The sequence below is a fragment of the Sarcophilus harrisii genome, chromosome 2 (assembly GCF_902635505.1).
Source record: "Sarcophilus harrisii chromosome 2, mSarHar1.11, whole genome shotgun sequence".
Taxonomy (NCBI): domain Eukaryota; kingdom Metazoa; phylum Chordata; class Mammalia; order Dasyuromorphia; family Dasyuridae; genus Sarcophilus; species Sarcophilus harrisii.
In genome coordinates this window covers 517,137,873-517,157,726 of record NC_045427.1, presented here as the reverse complement: position 1 = coordinate 517,157,726, position 19,854 = coordinate 517,137,873, and the positions used below count along the sequence as shown (strand labels likewise).

The 19,854-nt window shown below is 32.6% G+C and overlaps 1 protein-coding gene across 5 annotated transcripts in view; it reads left to right on the top strand.

Moving 5' to 3' along the window:
- PIAS1 (protein inhibitor of activated STAT 1) overlaps window positions 1-19,854 on the top strand; it is a 183,721-nt gene that overhangs the window by 117,576 nt on the left and 46,291 nt on the right. For all 5 annotated transcript variants that reach the window (XM_031955322.1, XM_031955324.1, XM_031955321.1 and 2 more), the window contains 4 exons: window positions 12,826-12,910; window positions 13,146-13,193; window positions 16,123-16,213; window positions 16,933-17,067. In XM_031955322.1, coding sequence (XP_031811182.1) covers window positions 12,826-12,910; window positions 13,146-13,193; window positions 16,123-16,213; window positions 16,933-17,067 — 359 coding nt within the window. The remainder of the gene's footprint in view (window positions 1-12,825; window positions 12,911-13,145; window positions 13,194-16,122; window positions 16,214-16,932; window positions 17,068-19,854) is intronic.

The window sequence follows — 19,854 nt, the reverse complement described above, 5'->3', positions numbered from 1 at the left end:
CTGATAGGCATTCATCCAGTTTCTAGTTTCTTGCCACTACAAAGAGGGCTGCCACAAATATTTTTGCACATGTGGGTCCTCTTCTTTTTTTTATGATCTCTTTGGGATATAAGCCCACTAGAAACACTGCTGGGTTAAAGGGTGTGCACAGTTTGATAACTTTTTGAGTATGTTCCAAATTGTTCTCAAATGGTTGGATCCATTCACAATTCCACCAACAGTGTATCAGTGTCCCAGTTTTCCCACATCCTCTCCAACATTGCCCATTATCTTTCCTTGTCATTCTAGCCACTCTAATTGGTGTGTAGTGGTATCTCAGAGTTGTCTTAATTTGCATCTCTCTGTTCAATAGATGTAAAGGGCAGAACTCTGGAGAAGTATAACAAGGTGTTAATTCAGTGGAATTAATATAATGATTCTCTAGTTTACATGTACTTACTTCCACAAGATTGACATCTACAATGATGTAATTATAATAAAGTATATAAGAGCCAACAAGAACTGGAAAGGAGACATTCCATCTTCATCAGCCTCATGGTGGCTCACCTGCATTTCCTCCACTGAAACCAAGACCCATTCTGGAGGGCCTCCAGAAAGCTAGTCTGGCCCCAGGCCCCAGACTGTGAAGGAGATAATAAAAAATTTGGATTTTATCCCTGACTATTCTCGTCGTGATTATTCTGCTAAAACGAAGGCTGGTCCCAAGACCTTCAGAAAGCTAACCAGAATATTACAAATAATGATTTGGAGTACCTTTTCATATGACTAGAAATTGTTTCAATTTCATCATCCGAAAATTGTCTGTTCATAGTCTTTGATCATCTATCAAAAGTTGATATCAAAATTTTCTATTTTGCGATCAGTGATGATCTTTAGTTCTTTGGTTACAAATGCCTTCTTCTCCACAAGTCTGAGAGGTAAACTATCCTATGTTCCTCTAATTTATTTATGATCTCGTTCTTAATGCCTAAATCATGGACCCATTTTGATCTTATCTTGGTATATGGTGTTAAGTGTGGGTCAATGCCTAGTTTCTGCCATACTAGTTTCCAATTTTCCCAGCAGTTTTTGTCAAATAGTGAATTCTTATCCCAAAAGCTGGGGTCTTTGGGTTTGTCAAACACTAAATTATTATAGTTATTGTCTATTTTGTCCTGTGAACCTAACCTATTCCACTGATCAAGTATTCTGTTTCTTAGCCAATACCAAATGGTTTTGGTGACTGCTGCTTTATAATAAAGTTTTAGATCTGGTACAGGTAGGCTGCCTTCATTTGATTTTTTTTTCATTAGTTCTCTTGAAATTCTTGACCTTTTGTTCTTCCAGATGAATTTTGTTGTTATTTTTTCTAGGTCATTAAAATAGTTTCTTGGGAGTCTGATTGGTATAGCACTAAATATTTAGTGAGTATTGTCATCTTTGTTATATTCACTCAACCTATCCAAGAGCATTTAATATTTTTCCAAATGTTTAGATCTGACTTTATTTGTATGGACAGTGTTTTGTAGTTTTGCTCATATAGTTCCTGATTTTCCTTTGGGAGATAGATTCCCAAATATAGTATACTATCGGCAGTTATTTTAAATGGAATTTCTCTTTGTATCTCTTGTTAGTCATGTATAAAAATGCTGAGGATTTATGTGGATTTATTTTGTATCCTACAACTTTGCTAAAGTTGTGGATTATTTCTAATAGCTTTTTAGTAGAATCTCTGGGGTTATCTAGGTTGTATGAACCTTTTTTAAAGTAATTTTATATAAGCTTCATAGCAAAGTACATTTGGATTAAAAAGATAAAAGTGAAGAAATGATTGATTTGTTATAAAGTTTAAAATATATCATTGTAAAAAATTAGTTATATAGTATAAGACAAATAAGGTTAAAATTCTAAGTAAAATAAACATTTTACTAACATAATTGGTTACATATTTTTCTAAAAATATTCTCCATTCTAGCCCACCATTGACACCAAATGCTAAAAATAATCATCTTTCTGTAATGGAATCTTTTTTTACTGTTTTGGGGGAAAATGAATCTCAGGTGCCCATTCAAAGACATCAGTCTTAAAATGTTTCATATGGTAACTTCTCTATTCATTAAAAAAATTGTCATACATCATTTTTATTGAGATATTCAAATCATGTACCAGATTACCAATGATTAAAAATTTGCACTTGTAAAAAAATCTTATTTGTCTTCAAAAAAAAAAAAAAAGACTTATCAGCACTGACAATTCTACACTTTCTTAACTAATATAACTATTTGTTTTAAATGTGGGAACATAATTAAATATAGAATACTACTGAATATGTGCATTTGTACGTTTAAAAATCTTTACTTCTGGGTTTTTTTTTTTTTTTTAATCTTTGAGGCATCAGATTTCAAAATAAAATTTAGCAAAAATAATTTAGGGTTAACAAGTTTTATGTTCATTCCTACAATTAAGGACAAAAATAGCATCTGTAATATACGGAACCAGAGAATTTCAAGTTTGAAAGGGACCTCTTCAACCATATGGTCTAACCCATACTCAGCAAAGAGTTGGTTTTTACATTTTGACTTCTGGTAAAGAGGAATTCACTACTTGATAAAGTAACCTCTTTCTATTTTGGGTAGTTCTAAGTGATATATTATGTACATTTCTCTCTTTGCAACTTCCTTTTCCTCCTTTATATAGCTCTACCTTTAGAAGCAAATTGAAGCAGTCTAAACTCTCTTTTAGATATTGCTCTTCAGAAATATGAAGAGATACTATCAAGACATCCACCAGCCCAATGACCTTTTTTTACCTCTCCTCCCATTTGTCATCACTTTTTTTTTCAAGTTCATTGCTAAGTATATTGTATTGTGTGAACCATTTACTGAGAAAAAACAACCCGAATACTTGAAACTAAAACATAAAATCAGTACCTACTTTACAAGTTCAAAATTCAATACAATAAAACACTGCTTCATACAAAACATTGAATCGCTTTAAAAAGCAAATACCCCAACCTGCTAATGTTGTTCTTTCTTTTTGTAAAATTTAGGAAGATAGTAGTAATAAAAATACACATATTTATATAAATATGTTGCATATATACCTAATGACCCAGTCAACTATCAAGACTAAATAGAGAATTATTCATATTACACCATTTAATATTGTCTCTGAATTACACGTAAATATTTCAGGAATGGTCACTCAATATAGAAATATCTCTGGATTTTTCGTAATTTTTTTCTCCTGTCTTTTCTTAAAGAATTTTTTTGTACAACCTAATAATTTATATTGGTCTTTTTCCCGTGCTGAATTTATAGAAAATTCCAGATTCTCTAGAATTTAGAATAATTTGTCAACAGAGTTTGAAACTTGTAGAGGTTTTTTTGGTTTTTGTTTTAAGCTGGAATAAAGAAAATGTCTTAAAATAAAATGATGAATTGTCCCCAAATACTTTAATAGTTTTGACTTAGATGAATGATTCTATCCTTGCCAGTCTTCTTTTTTCCAAGCTAAACAATCCCTTTTTCTTCAATCAATCCTCATATGACCCCTAACTATCCTTTGGATGCTTTCTGGGGCATTAGTGTTCTTATTTTGTAACATTCTGACATGAACATGGTACTCTATTTGTGGTATTTCTACTTGGTATTGTATATTCTTACATATGCACATATTGTCTCCTTTGCTAGAATATAAATACCTTCAAGTTTTTGTGTATTTTGTGTATCTTCATACCATCTGGCACAAAGTCCAGTACGTGATTAGTACTTGATAATGTTTATTGATGGACTGATTAAGTCAAAACAATGAGACTGTTGTAAAGTTCTCTGTTTCATTTTCCTTGGGGTCTCTGGGAGCAGCCTTTCTTTCAGTTCAGTAATCACCACAAGTTCAGCCAGGTGTTAAAGTCCAAATTCTTTATTATCTCTTTCAAAGTCTTGTCTCCTTTCTTGGGGCCTAGTTAGCTTTCTTATAGTCCAGATCCTTTATTATCTCCTTCCTGAGGCTGGACAGCTTTCTGGAGAGCCTTTCAATCTGGCCAATTGAATTTCTCCCCTTAGTTCTGAGAGCTTAAGCTCCAGCTGCCAGTCCTTTGCCTTCTCTCCAATCTCCAAATGTCTCTCCTAATCCAAAGGTTTGTGCTTCAGCCTCCAGCCACCACAAAGGTGGATGTATGATGGAATAAATTTGTCTCGGCCTCCGAGAACCTCTAATGTGCCTGTCTTTTCTGGCCCTGAGAGCTTCTATCTTACATGCTCCACACCGAGTATACACCAATCATTATATCACTAGGAAACCATTATTTGTTAATAGGATTAAATCAATGCTAAACTAGATTTAACTATTGTCTCCTCTATTCCACTTACTATGTTATTTCAAGATCTGGCCCATAACATCTCCTTGTAGGATTATATCAGTCATACTGAACCATGCTAAATTAGATAACTATTGTCTCGATCAATTCCACTGACTTAGCACCTTGTAAGAATCCTTTGTTTCAAGTTAAGAGTTCTGGCCCATAACAAACTCTCACCTTCTTATTCCTTGAGGCTAACTTCCACTGGGCTCTTCTTTAATAATTCCAAATTTGTTAGAAAGTTGTAACCTCTAGGAGCTAAAAATTTTGCAATCTTCAGATTTAAGAGAGAGCTGGGATTTGAACTTTCTAGTTAACTGTTTTTCATCAGGAATTCTGATTGTTTGGACTTCATAGAACATCAGGGTCATTAGGCAGAAGTAAGGCTAGTCCAGGCAAATAGCAAAATAGATCTGATGGCTATAATTGTTAGCATTCCAGTAGAAAACCAGTTAATACCAGAAGAAAATATAATACTTAGTTGTGCAATGTATTAACTGTGTGTCATTTGGCATAGTAATAAGTGTAGAGTAGATTGGAGGAATGTTATTTTTTATAAGATTTTGAGTTCCAGTTTTTTTCCCCTTCTTTACCTTTCCCCTCTCCAAGACAGCATGTCAGCTGATACAGGTTATACATGTACAATCAGTTTTTAACATATTTCCATGTGTAATATAGGGAAAGAAAAATCAGAACAAAAGGGAAAAGCCACAAGAAAACAACAACAAAAACTGTGAAAATAGTATGCTTCAATCCACATTCAGTATCCATAGTTCTTTCTCTGGATGTGGATGCATTTTCTATCCAAAGATAGACTAGATTTTTTTAAACCATCCAGTTTTAGCCCCTCCCCCCAAAATTTAGGAATTTGTTTAGTTTCAATTCAGTACATCTTTATTAAACATTCACTGTGTGTAAGGAACTGTGGTAAATTCTAGGGATATAACCTAAAGAAGAAATTGATGGAAAAACTACCCAATTTCTAGTATAATGCTAAGTAATGCCATAAGTTCATGAAACTCTTGCCATCACCTTTCTTGTTAGCACTTTTAAAATATAATCTGCCATATTAAATTTTTTATAAAGTTATTTAAGCATATAGATAATGCACACAATTTGTCATTTTCATATCTACTTGTAGTGTTAAACTTTCTTTTTTACAAGAAGCACAAAGGAAAAAATATTAGGATTTGAAAAGTGGCCCAACAGAGTGGAAAGACTCCAAAGACTATAATTATCTAGTACAAATATTACGTATTTCAGAACTTCCCATAACATGAATTTACATTCATAATAAAACAACTTGGAAATTCTAGGCATTTGGAGCTTAATTATATATTTTTAAATGCTAGTTATGAGTTCAATTTAATTCTTTACTTCAAGAATTTTTCACCAACTACTGTGCTTCCAAAATTCTTATATCTAGAATTCTATGTTAGGGCCCCAAAGTTCTAATAGGTAATTATCTCAGTCACCCACTCTACCTGAATCTGAGTGATTTCTCACCATTGTTGTGCATTTACCTTATTCCCTCACCCTCTTTACAATTTTCTAGTTGTGCAACAATAATTATATTAACTCTGATTGCTCCTGTCAAACTACTTCCCTATGTCTTTACTTATTAAAACTTTCCAAGCCCAAACATCCTCATCTAACCATGACTCCTCCACTTGTATTTTCTTTATCACTCCCCTCTTACTCCCCTCCTATCTAAGTAGCCATTCTTTCTCAGTCTTCTTACTGAATAGTTGTCCCAGTGAGTTCTGTCCTCTACTGATCCAACCATTCTGGAGAACAATTTAGAACTATGCTCAAAAGATTATCAAACTGTGCCTATCCTTTGACCCAGCAGTGCTACTATTGGGCTTATATTCCAAAGAGATCTTAAAGGAAGGAAAGGGATCCGCATGTGCAAAAAATGTTTGTGGCAGCCTTTTTTGTAGTGGTTAGAAACTGGAAACGGAGTAAATGTCCATCAGTTGGAGAATGGCTGAATAAGTTATGGTATGGAATATTATTGTCCTATAAGAAATGATCAGCAGAATGATTTCAGAGACGCCTAGAGAGACTTACATAAACTCATACAAAGTGAAGTGAGCAGAACCAGGAGATCATTGCACACAGCAACAAGAAGATTATGTGATGATCAATTGTGATGGATGTGGCTCTTTTTATCAATGAAGTGATTCAAGCCAATTTTAATAGTGGAAAGAGCCATCTGCATCCAGAGAGAGGACTGTGGAGATTGAGTGTGGATCACAACATAGTATTTTCACCTTTTTTTTTGTTTTGTTTTGTGATTTGCTTACTTTTTGTTTTCTTTTCTTTTTTTTTCCTTTTTGATCTGAACTTTCTTATGCATCACGATCAGTGTGGAAATATGTATAGAAGAATTGCACATGTTTAACATATTGGATTACTTTCTGTCTAGGGGAGGGAGTAGGAAAAGGGGAAAAATTTTGGAACACAAGGTTTTGCAAGGGTGAATATTGAAAACTATACGTGTATTTTGGAAATTATTTATATCATACTACTTGTGATTTCATCAGTTCTTATGGATATGATAATTATCTCTATACTAATAATTCTCAAATTTTCCTAACCTACCCTAACTTCCTTGTTACCTTTTGGTCTCTCATCTCCAATTGCTTTTCAGACACCTCAAAAACTGTATTCCAGTAGACATCTTAAACTGAATTTATCCAAAACTAAATTCATCATCTTTTCCTGATCTGCCACCTTCACTATTACTGTAGAGGGCAGCACCATTCTCCTGTTCTCAATCTAAGAGTCATAACTGGATTCCTTAATTTCACCCCTCTAATACCTTCCCCTTACCCACTCATAATCTAATCTTCCTCCTCTCTCTCCCTCCCTCTGTCCCTCCTACTCTCTTTTTCTTTTATACACCCCCTCTCACACCTCAATTTCCAGTAGTTTCCTGTTGCTTCCAGGATCAAATACAAAATGTTCTATTTGGCATTTAAAGCCCTTCATAATGTAGCTTTCCTGTTTTTCCAGTCTTCTTACACCATATTACCCAGCATATACTCTTCAGTTCAGTGATACTGAATTCCTAGCTGTCCTCCAAATAATACACTCAGTCTCTTAGCTCTGGGCATTTTTTTTCCTGACTATTCCCCTATGCCTCTAATACTCTTGTCTTCTGTCTTCTTTGACTTCCTTTATCTCATTGACAGACCAACAATAGGTCCCAGATGAAGTCCCACTTGGTCATTGTTTGAGTATTGATTGGTCAGAAGACCCTCCCACATGGAATTTTTTTTTTTGGGGGGGGGGGGACTAGGTAAAAGAGGCTTTTTTCTGCCTCATTTCTTTCCTAATTACTGAATGGGTATTGCCTCAGTCAAGGACATCTGTTAAAGTCCAAGGTCTCCCACTGCATCCAGGGCCATCTGTAGTTGTCTGGATCTATATTTTGCCCCTAGACCCAGATGATTCTGGAGGAAAAAATGAGGCTGGTGACTTTCCACAGCCCTCAATCCAATTCACTTACATGGCATCACCTTCCAGATGTCATGGTCCTCTTCTAGAATGAAGAATAAACAACAAAATCTCACCTTCTAAAGAAATCCGTTCCCAATCTCCTCTTCCGGTGCCCTCATTTATCCTCTATTTCCTATTTATACCGTATGTAGTTTACATAATTATTTATTCAATCATTCATTCAGTCATCCATTCATTCAATTATTTATTTGTCTAATTATTTAACTAGCTATTTATTATTTGTTTAGTTAATTATTTTTCTATTTATCCATCTATCTATTTTCTCCTCCATTAGATTATGAGCTCCTTTTGGAGAGAGTGTATTTTTTGCTTCTTTTTGTATCCCTAGTATTTAGCATAGTTTCTAGCATATAATTAGGTACTTCATGTTTATTGACTCACTGATTTTATACTATAATATTCATAGCAGCACTTCTTATATTTCATTTATTCTTAAAGAAAATGCTTGCTCTGGTGGATTGGGAAGTGAATAAAAAAATTGAGGCATATAAATGTAATGAAATATCATTGTGCTATTAAAAATTACAAATCTGGTACTTAAGATAAACTTAGATAGACTTGCTTGAATTAATACAAAATAAAATGAGCAGAACTAAGAACTAAGAGTATAATAATCCCAATAAAGTAAGAGAAAAAATTCCTAAGTCCTTATGGTTTAGATCAGTGTAATTATCAATCATTTCCAGAGAACCGGTGATGAAATAACATCCTTTTTCCTTTTTTGATAAAGAGACCTAGCTAATGGTCTATTGCAAAGACCTGTAATAGTCTCTGCGCCAAGATATTTTGTCTACATTTACTTTGTTGCAAGAGAGGTTTCTGTGGGATGGCATGGTTTGGAGCCTGATATTTTTTCTAAAGAATGTGAAAAACTTTTTGTTTGCTTTGAGAAACTTTATCAATGATTATAAAGTCACTGGATCTATTTAGCTTTTTCAGTATTCCTTGACGAAGACGACTAAAAAACAACTAAGTAAGCTTCTTCCAGTGATCTTTTAAAAAATTGCACTGAATGGGAAAGATGCTATGGGAAGAGAGAAGTGCAAACATCTTAATTTTCATGAAAGAAAATGGTATCTGCAGGCTAGTGAGTTTGACTTCTTTTCCTCGAAAAAATCTAGAACATATTATTTTAAAAAGGATACTTTTCATACATTTTAAAGGGAAGTGGTGATTACAAAGAACCAGTTTGTCTTGATCAAGTATAGGTCATCCCAGACTATTTTCTACATTGTTGACATAGTAATATGACAAGGGCATTAGGAAAAAACTAAATCTTTAATGCCATCCTTGTGAACAAAAGAGAAATATAAGTTAAATTATAACATAATTAGGTACATTTTGGACTGGTTGAAGGACCAGTTTGAATCCAAAGATTAGTAATGAGTTAATGTCAACTTGGAGAGAGGTCTCCATTTAAGTCTTGTAGAAATGTATCCATCACCTCCTGCTTTTCAGCAGTTTTATTGGTAATTTGAAGGGAAGCATAAGAGTCTTGCCTGTCAGATTTACAGATGACCAAGTGCCGGGAACAAGAGCTGGGCACAGTAGATGTCAATCTGAATCTCAAAAAAACAAACAAAAAAAGTCTCAAAGTTAAATTGACATCTCAAATCCTAATAAGATGGAATTTAATAAAGGATGTTTTCTGTAAGTTCTATATTTGGACTCAAAAAATCTAGGGGTTTAGATAGGAGCAAATTTCACTCAATGAAAGTTTCAAGTCCATTTGATTTGTGTTGCAAGCAGTTTTATAATAAGTAAAAAACCAAAGTCTGAGCTATGTGATTTATTAGCAACGCATGCAGTTACAGAACAAATTGGGTCCAGAACCCCATTAGTAGGCACAAGGACCCTGAAGAGAGATTTACAAAGGTTTTTGTAGTAAAGTTACTGTTTTTAGTAGTTCCTATTTTAAGATTTGGAGCACTTTCAGAGTTTGGGGATTCTGATTTGTTTCATCCATCTGCATCCTGTAAAACAGCTAGTGGTACAATAATAGTTTCCCTGAAATCATGTGATTTATAACAAAAATCAGGAAAACAAGACTTAACTTGGAACATAGGATTCATGGAAGAGAATAGGAAGAGATAAACTGGAAAAAAAAATAGGATGGTGCCAAATTGGTACTGGGCTTAAGATATCTGGCAGTGGAGCTTAGGAGACAATAAAAAATTTCTGATATTCTTGAATAATATTTAATATTCCCAAGACCTTCTTGCATGGGAAGAGTTGTTCTAGTTAAAATTGTGATGAACTTGTCCAATTCTCTGCATCAAGACATTTAGTCTAACAACAATGTGAAGGATAGATCAAATCCTTTTAGAAGGCAGTCTTTCCTGTATCTGTTGCTTCATTTCCCTACTAGAGTTTTATTAGTAGGACTATTGAGAATCCAAGACTGGTATTCAATATGTTGCAATAATCAAATATATGTTAAGTAACTAGATATGAGAAGTACAGACCCAAGAGTCCAAGATGATCCCAGTATTTTGACCTTGCAGGACTAGATAAATAGTATTACCACCCATTAACAAAATGAGGTCAGAATGTAGGAGCAGGTTTCGGGGGGAAAGAATAAGTTCACTTTTGATACTGAGTTTAAGATGTGTGGGCTGTTGGAGAAATAGATCTGGAACACGTAAAAAAAGTCTGGTGTTGGAGATAAAAGTCATCTGGCTTAAAAGATGGTCACTGAAACTGAGATTAAGTAAAATTGCTTGGGAAAGGGGAGTGTCTAAGTAGGAAAGGTCAAGGAGAGTAAAAGTAGCAAGTAAAAAGAAAAGGAATGGTTATTAGAAATATTAAATCAACATAGAGAAGATGATGTGTTTGAAACTGAGAAAAATCATCTCTTTGGGGGATAATAATACAATAGTACCATTATTTCATTGAACCTGCATTGTGCCTCCTATCCCAAAGCACGTAGGATATAAAATGTTTTGTATGTCAAGATGCATTCATTCTTCAGACTTGTACTTTAAAGCTACTTATGGGATCTAGTGCACACGTTGGTGGGGCAATGTGGGAGAGAACAAAGTACACACTTCCCAACCTTACTCCAGTAGTGTTTATTGAAAGGACTCTGAAATTTTGTCTAAAAAATATTATGAATTTTTTGTACTTCTGATATTTTTGTGTTGGGCAAGTAAGAGCTAAAGATCTAAAATAAGCTTCACTTGCTAGATTAAAGTCTTTACACAATATAAATAAGAAGTCCCTTTGAGAATCTAGGTTAGTTTTTATTGGCATTTTGTTTGCCTAATTTAAGAGATCTGCTTTGTTAATAGGCTTATCTTCTCTTTCTGTGTTTATCTTTGAAACCAAACATTTAAGTGCATTTCAGTTAAGTAGAATACCTTTTGAAACTTAAGTTGTGAAAGTTGTTTCTTTAATAATAAACTCTGATCTGTGGTTCTATGGCAAATATAGTTTTTTGTCCTACTGAAATTATAAAAGTTTGAATTAGGAGGTCTTTTGTACTTTATTATAGTGACGTCTTTTGTACTTTATTACAGTGACACATTTATATACATTTTGCTCTTTGTTTTTTTGATAAATATATATGGTGATGCTAATTGTTACAGAAATAATGATTATGACTAGAATCGAACATTTGAAGTACATGTGGAGAAATTTTTTGTAAAATCATCAAGATATCACTGGTCTAAAATGGTTTTTCCTATGTCAGAGAGACATTTTTCCCCCTTCTAGAAAATGTAAGTAGAATTAGTGAAGCTAGCAATATTTCCCTGCCTTTTTTTTACTTCCTTTCCCTAAATATATCCTTTATCCAGTTGCCAAAATAATTTTCCTGCATAAATTTTGCTATATCACCTCCCCAGTTAAAAATTTGTATTGGTTCCTGTTGAGCTAATACAATATATAATTGTATTGCAGTTACAAAATATAATATAAATTCCTTCAGCTGCCATTAAAGCCTTTCATAGTATGACTCCAATCTATCAGTCTAGATTGATTCTCCACAATTTTGCTTCATCCCTGCTACTGGTATCATCCTCTAAAATTCAACTCTATACACTCATTTAAGTTACCCTGGAAGGCAGTCCTCCCTTATTTCTATGTGTTGAAATCTTTCCTTTACTTCAAAATCTAGATCACATGCTATCTTCATGAAATCTTTCTTATATTCACCATTGCTAAGTGAAAGTGTTAACTTCTTTATATTATAGCATTTTGTCTAAATCTCTCCTTTGTTTATGTTATATTTTATCTAATAGTAATTTGTACACCAGCCTTATTCCCTTTTACTAAATCAATACTTTTACAGCAAGAACTTTTTTTATTTAAAAAAAAAAATAAAGGACTTAATGCAATTCCTTGTAGATACTAAATGCTTGATAAATGTTTACCATTACCAAGTGAATAGAATAGGAAGTTGCTTAATAAAAGACACCATCACCACTCCTTTTTCCTGCTTATATTGAAGGAAAGAAAAAGGGAGGTTGAGGAAAAGATTTATGATTTAACTTTTGTTTATTAGTTGTTTTCTCTTTTTTATTTACAGTTTTAACAAGTGATCTTGCCAATCTAAAGTGTTCCATGGTTTTTTTTTTGTTGTTGTTGCTATGAAGGAATACATAAATGACCGTTATTAAATAGGTTTAAGAGAGAATTTTTTTTATTTTTATAGACCTAGCTTGGATTGGAACTGCTTACCTGTAAACAGTATTTTATCCCTTTATAATGATCTGAATTTTAATTTCAGCATTTTGTTGTGATTCTGATTTTTTTCAAAGTTAAAATAAATATTTTTTCATTATTTTTGTCCTATTATACAGTTAAGGAATCATTTTTGTTTTTAAGTGCTTTATTTACAACTTTGAAAACAGTTTAATTTATTGAGGGTTGACAGTGTTGTTGTTTTTTTTTTCTAATATCTTTTTTTTTTTACTTACTTTGAAGATAATTAAAACTATAATTTTTTCTTTCTTTAGCATCAGACAACAGTCAGCGTTTTCGAGAAACCTGTTTTGCATTTGCATTGACTCCACAACAAGTGCAACAAATCAGTAGTTCCATGTAAGTTGAACTCCTATATGGCATTTGAACATAGTAAGATGTGATTATAGCATGCTGTATATTAGATGAATTTCAGATACATTTAACCCTATTCATGCTGCAGAGATTGTAAAAGCAATCATTTCTCTTATATTTGTTTAGCAAACTTTTATTGAAATACTTGTTTTTTGTTTTTTAATTTTCACTTTCACATGCATATACTATAATATTTCTATTTCTGTTCTCTATTTTCTAGGGATATTTCTGGGACTAAATGTGACTTCACAGTACAGGTCCAGCTAAGGTACAATCTTAATTAAGAATAAAATACTTTGGTACTTTTAAAAGAGAATACACAAAGTAAAAAAATGTATAATGAAGGTTTTAAGGGATATTTATTTGTCTACTAGGCTTGAAAGTATATCCCTGGTTTTCCCTATGCTTTATAGTTTCTTTGTGGCAGTGTATAAATGGGGAGAAATCTTTTCCATTCTTATGTCTTATATACCAGTTATGCTCATTTATATCCAAGACAGAATTCATTATAACAAGGTCTATCCTGAACCAAATTTCTCAATTTGGTCTACCCCAAGTATTGGGAAAACTACTGTTTATAGTCTTTAAATATTACAGTGATTATTTCTTTTAAAATATAGAAGGCTTATGTACAGGATAGAAGAAAATACTGTTCACTTAGCTAAAGGAATAATACTAGTTATTTGAGTGGTGTCTTAATTCTCACAGTTATCAAATCATTATTTGAGTTTGATTTACCTTAAAATACATAATCAACCAACTAAACACAGTAAAATTAAAAGATTCCATGTGAACATTCCACATTCCATGTGGCTAAATTTAATAGGATATTTTCCAAAAGGGATGCTATAACTACCAGTTTTCCACCTTCTTTATCCATGCTATTTTGTTTGTGTTGTGATATCCAGATTTTCTTCTTGGTATAAATATTCTTGTTCATATAAACCAACCAGTACCACACATTTTCAGTCAATCGGTAATTGTTTATAATAAAGTCAGTATCATATTTATGGTATTTTGCTGGGTTCTCTAGAACTAGAAAGAAAAGAATAACATCTCCCTTGAAAAGCTTATTCTTCAGTCTGATTAGGGAGACAAAACTAATATGGAACACAGATTAGGAAACAGCTCTTGTGATCCACTAGTATTGTATCCAAGTATTATAGATATTATAAATGCAATATTATTTTTGAGATCACTAGAAGTTAAGGTAATTGGGAAAATTCTTATGAAGAAAGTAGAACCTGAACTTTACCTCGAAGGAAATGAGTAGGATTTGGGGAGGAAGAGAAAGATATAAAGAATGTTCCAAACTGGAAAGGTACCATGATCCTGGAGCAGTTTTGGAGGCAAGAATGAATAAAATATGTGTATGGGTAATGAACAGGAAATGAAAAGACTACTACTCACCTCCACCATACTTAGAGATAGTTATCATCTTACTCTTTATTTTCTAAATTAATAATCTTCATTTAGTTAGAGAACAGGAATGGGTATATTCTGATTCTGTTCTTAGCAAATTATGTTAATGTATTAAATGTTCCTAGAATAGTGCCAGATATTAGGTGCAGGAAAAATCTTTAATGTTTTTTCTAGGTCTGACCAGTTCAGATATAAACAATTCAAGAATAAAGGTGGGTTTTGTTGTTGGTTTGTTTTTAAACAAGGCTTATATGCAGCACTTCATCCAGAAAATGGAATTTTATACTTTTAAGTAACTAATCATTTGACTTTTAATAAACCCATTAATCTTTAGAATTATTTTTTATTTTTGTAAATCAAATTAAGCTTTTTTTCCCAGTTTAACTCCATCTCTTTTCATCTATTACCATTTTTCTCTAAACTCTTAATGCTTTTAGACATTCTTCTGCTTATTTCATTTCTTTGTTCTTCCCTGAGTTTTGATATGGTTTTGATTTTTGATTTTGACCTAATTTAATAAAGTTTGAGTTGTCTCCTTAGGGAAAAGTCAAGTCATTTGTCTTGGCAGTGAAATTACTATACTTGCATCCTCCAAGGACTTTGTTTTCCATATTTTACTCTGTTACTCCATATTTTACTCTGCAATTAGCTAGTTGAGCCTAAGTTGAGTAGTTTCTGTGGTATCAAGAGTTGATGTAATAATATATAAATAGAGAGAGAAAATCATACATTCATTTAGTTTTTTTTTTTTTTTTTTTTTTTATGTTTCATACCTTGCTTTTAGAAAACCTGATATGGAGGGGAAGGTATTTGTGATGACAAGATTAAATGGACTCAATATTAAATATCACAGGACAAGGGAAAAAATAATAGGAAAAAAAGAAATCTTTAAAAAAAAAAAAACTTTAGTTCCATAATGGTTATGAATATTCTGATGAATTTATAGTCAAGTTTATATTGTAGTTAGAGAGGTGGTAACTTATAATAGATTGAAAAGGTAAACCTCATAATTCATTTTTTAAATTTACATAACAGTTAGAATTAGAGCTTATCCATTATGTAGCTATACTTCATTTTTTCCCCAGAGGATTATGTGCATAGTTTAGAAGTAAAGGGTATTCATGGCTTTCTGAAATGTTTTGTTTCAATTTAAATATGAATGCAGTAAGGTAATATTATTACATAGCTATTTAATTATACTTTGTCATAAAATAGCTTCATACTGCCAGTTTTTTAAATTACTGAGATTTCTTTGAGAATCACTGTAAAAACTATTCTCCCAAGTCCCTCATTTTTTCTCCCAATTCCTTTATTGGCTTAGAAACTCAGGAATATTATACTTCTGCCTTCTAAGACTAATAAAGCAGAATTTTGGTGGTGGGGAAAACACTGTGGTAATCGATTCCCAAGAGGCAGCTGAGCATATGACCTTCACATAAAGAATTTAATTGTTGAAAATGGTAATTAGACCTAGAACTTGTATAAATACTTTATAGACAGGTCACACACTAAGTATAAAGTATTTCCTTTAAGAAATTAATGGTATAGGATGATGAGAATTATCGTGACTATAATCATATATAGATTCTTAGTGGTATCATTAAGGCTAATGGCTATAGAAATATTTTTAAAGCTTTTTTCCCATCAGTGAGAAATGTTGGAAAACCATAATAATAAATCCTGAGTTATCATATTGCAAAAACTTCTATCTGTACATTAATACTAATAAAGTTTTCATTTTGAAAGATGATTAAATATTTTCTTATGTTTTTTAGGTTTTGTTTGTCAGAAACCAGTTGTCCACAAGAAGATCATTTCCCACCCAATCTTTGTGTGAAAGTTAATGGGAAACCTTGTAGCCTTCCAGTAAGTCCAGAATTCTTAAAGTATGTTGTCATCTTATCTGTCAAAGTATGACCTTTATGGTTTTAATCAATTGTATGATCTAATTGTGAAAATTTTTAACTGAGTCAGCAATTGAAACCTTTGTATAGACTACATATAGATAACACATTTAACATAAGCTGTTTTAAGGCAGGGACTGAAGGAAAACATAAAAGAGACAAGGGCCAAGATCAAGAATTTCAAGTTAGGTTGAATAAGACAACACTAGATTCCAGGTAAGGAAGTTGTATCCAAAGACTTCTTTTTATGACTGTGTGGATACACATTAATATGTTTATGGGAAAATGAGATTAAAGGAAAGAAAATGGTTTTGTGTAGTTTTTGAAATGATTTCAATTGTTCTGAAATTATGGTATATTGTTTCTTATTCTTTAATTCTTACTGATTTCTTTAAAATGTAGTCAGTAATATTTTCTTGGAGACTTAACATACCAAGCCTGTAGTTTTTAAAACAAAACAAACAAAAGCAAAAGACCTGCATACTAAGATGTGATAAAAATTGATTTAACTGGGGCTTCAAATTCAACCATGCTAAAAATTCTTAAATCTAGTTCTTGCTTCTCTTAGCTTTAATGAAAAAGTATATACAGTGGCAGTCAGTATACAAAGTTTTTTTTTAAGATAATAACATTTGAAAGAATGAGAAAAAATGAACAGAAATTTTAAAATTTCATTCTTAGGGCTATCTTCCACCTACCAAAAATGGTGTGGAACCAAAGCGACCTAGTCGACCAATTAATATCACCTCACTTGTCCGATTGTCCACAACTGTACCAAACACCATTGTTGTTTCCTGGACTGCAGAAATTGGAAGAGTAAGTAACTTTTAGTTTTATCAAATTTGTATATGGTTTTTTAAAAAAGGACTAAATGGTATGGCTGAGTTTATCGCTAACCAATAGGGGCACTTTTCTAATAATTGTCAGAAGTAGTAGATAGTATAAGTCCCAGTATAAGCATTATTATACCTGTTTTTTAAAAGAGAAAACTGAGATTCAGAAGGTTAAGTTACTTTCCCAAGCTCATATAGATAGCAAATGTCAGAGCCAAAGTTGCTAACTAGCTCTTAATTGCTGGATGCTATGATCTTTTATCAATCATTATCCTTCTTGACTTCTCTGAATCATTATATACTGTTAATTACTTTTTCCTCTTTGATACTTTCTCCTGTCTGGGATTTCATGATGCTGTATCCCCTTGGTCTTCCTTGTCTTTTATGACCACTTCTCTGTCTCCTTTGCTGGTTCATCTTTTTCCTGCCCCTTTAAAGATACATAGCCCTGAAGGCTCTGTCCTTAATCATCTTCTCTAAATTCTCACACTTGGAGACCTCGTTAGCTCCAGTAGGTGCAATTATTATCTATGTGCCGATGATTCCCAGTTATATGTATTTAGCCTTAGTCTCACACTTAAGCTCCCATCCCTTAACACCGACTGCCTATTTCAACTTAGATATCCAGTAGATGCCTCAAATTTAACATGTCCAGAATAAAACTACACCTCTCCCGTCCCCAAACCCCACCTCTTTTTCAAAGGTCTTCATCATCATCATCCTTGACTCTTGACCCTGTTTCACTCACTGCTAATATCCCTGTAGTTCCCAAGTCTTATTGATGCCTTGCCCACCAGTTTAGCTTTCATCATTACATATGTCCACTACCCTAATTCAGACTCTCATTACCTGTTGCCCTCTTGTAGTGGACGTCCTGCCATAAGTCTTTCTCTTCTTTAGTCCATACATAGTTGCCAAAATCATTTTCCCTAAAGGATAGATTTGACCATATCATTACCTTGCCTCTGTCTTTGCTCTGGGTTCGAATATAAACTACTTTAAAGACGTTGAAAACTTTTCACAATTCAAATCATACCTGCCAATTTTGTTAGACTTATTATACATGAGTCTTCTGTATATATTTCCATAGTCTAGTAAACTGGCCTTCTTGCTCTTCCCACAGGATATTCTATTTCCCATCACTGCCTCATAAAATCCCTCATTTTCTTCAGTTTGGCATAAATCCTACCTCTTATTTGAGGCTTTTTCCCTATTCACTCCAGCTACTGATACAGTTTGCCCTTGAAATTGCTTTGTATTTACTTGCATAAATTGTCTATATGTATAATTTTTAATAGCATGAAACCGCCTTCAATACAGGGATTGTTTGATTTTTATCTTTTATATCCCTAGCACCTTGCCTGATTACATAGTTGAAGCTCAATAAAAGCTTGTTTATTGATTAATTACTACCTTGCCTAGGGTTATTCAACAAAAATCTGTTAAGCACCTACTCTGTGCTGGGCACTAGAATATAAATACAAAGAACTATCTGTCTGGAGAGGCAATAAGTACATAAGTATACTACACAGCATCAATCTAAAATCAAAAGCAAATATCATATGTAATAGTGATATACCATTAAAGAAAAAAATAAAGCAAGGATGATCTTTCTTTACACAATTATTTGATACAGCTCTGGAAATGTTAGCAATAGTAAAGAAATTAAAGGCAAAAAGGCAGGTAAAGAGAGTTATCCCTATTTGCTAAGGACATGAAAGTCAGAAGGAACAAAGACACTAAACTGAGAAAATAATTTCAGCAAAATCGCAAGTTATAAAATAAATTCACAAAAATCACCAGCATTTCTATAATAACAATACCTAATAATAAAAGAAGCAATAATAAAAAGGGAAATATACTATTCCAAAAACTTTTTAAAATTCTGTGGATCTGTTTGTCAAAGCACATGAAATAGTTTTGTAAATCAAATTTAAAAGTATCTCTTAAAGAAATAAAAAATAATTTAAATACCTGGAGAAATATTCAGTACTTATGACTGGTTTAAATTATCAAAGAAATCCTTTACAGAACTCAACAAAATAATACAGAAAATTCATTTGGAAAAATAAAAGTCTTGGAATATATTTAGAGAAACGATAAAAATAAATAGTGACAAAAGGGAAATAGCATTTCTAGTTTTCATACTGAATTATAAAACACCAGTCATCAAAACCATATTGTATTGATTACAAAGGAAGGAGAATTAGAAATAGTGGAATTCAGTAGCTCAATTTTCAATAAATCAGAAAACACACAGAACTTAGTAGGAAATTCTTGTATTATAGCCTTTTTACAGTTAAGATTCCTGAAATACTGAGAAGGTAAATGATTTGTGCAAGGTGACACAATTAAGAAGTATTAAAGCTATAATAAAAAGTTGGGTTTTCCTGTTCAAAAACATTGCTTTTTCATTGCTTAAGTGAAGGCGAGGGACCCATTCAATTAAAAACACTTTACCTCACCTTGAAAGAATCTTATAGATTTGGAATCAAAGACTATTTCTTAAAAGGTACTTTATGTGGAGTAAGAGTATCTTCATTAATCATCAGTTGGCATCAAAATATCCTTTGTTCAAAGGGTAATACATTTTATTCTTTAGAGAGATTTTTTATTTGTTTTTAGATCACCACATGCATTTCCAACTATTATTACTTTTCTCACCCATCCAGGGAACCTTCTGTTTACATCATATATATATTTTTTGTTTTGTTTTTTAAATTCAGAAACAATCAAAACATTAGTGTATTTGATGACATCTAACAGTGAA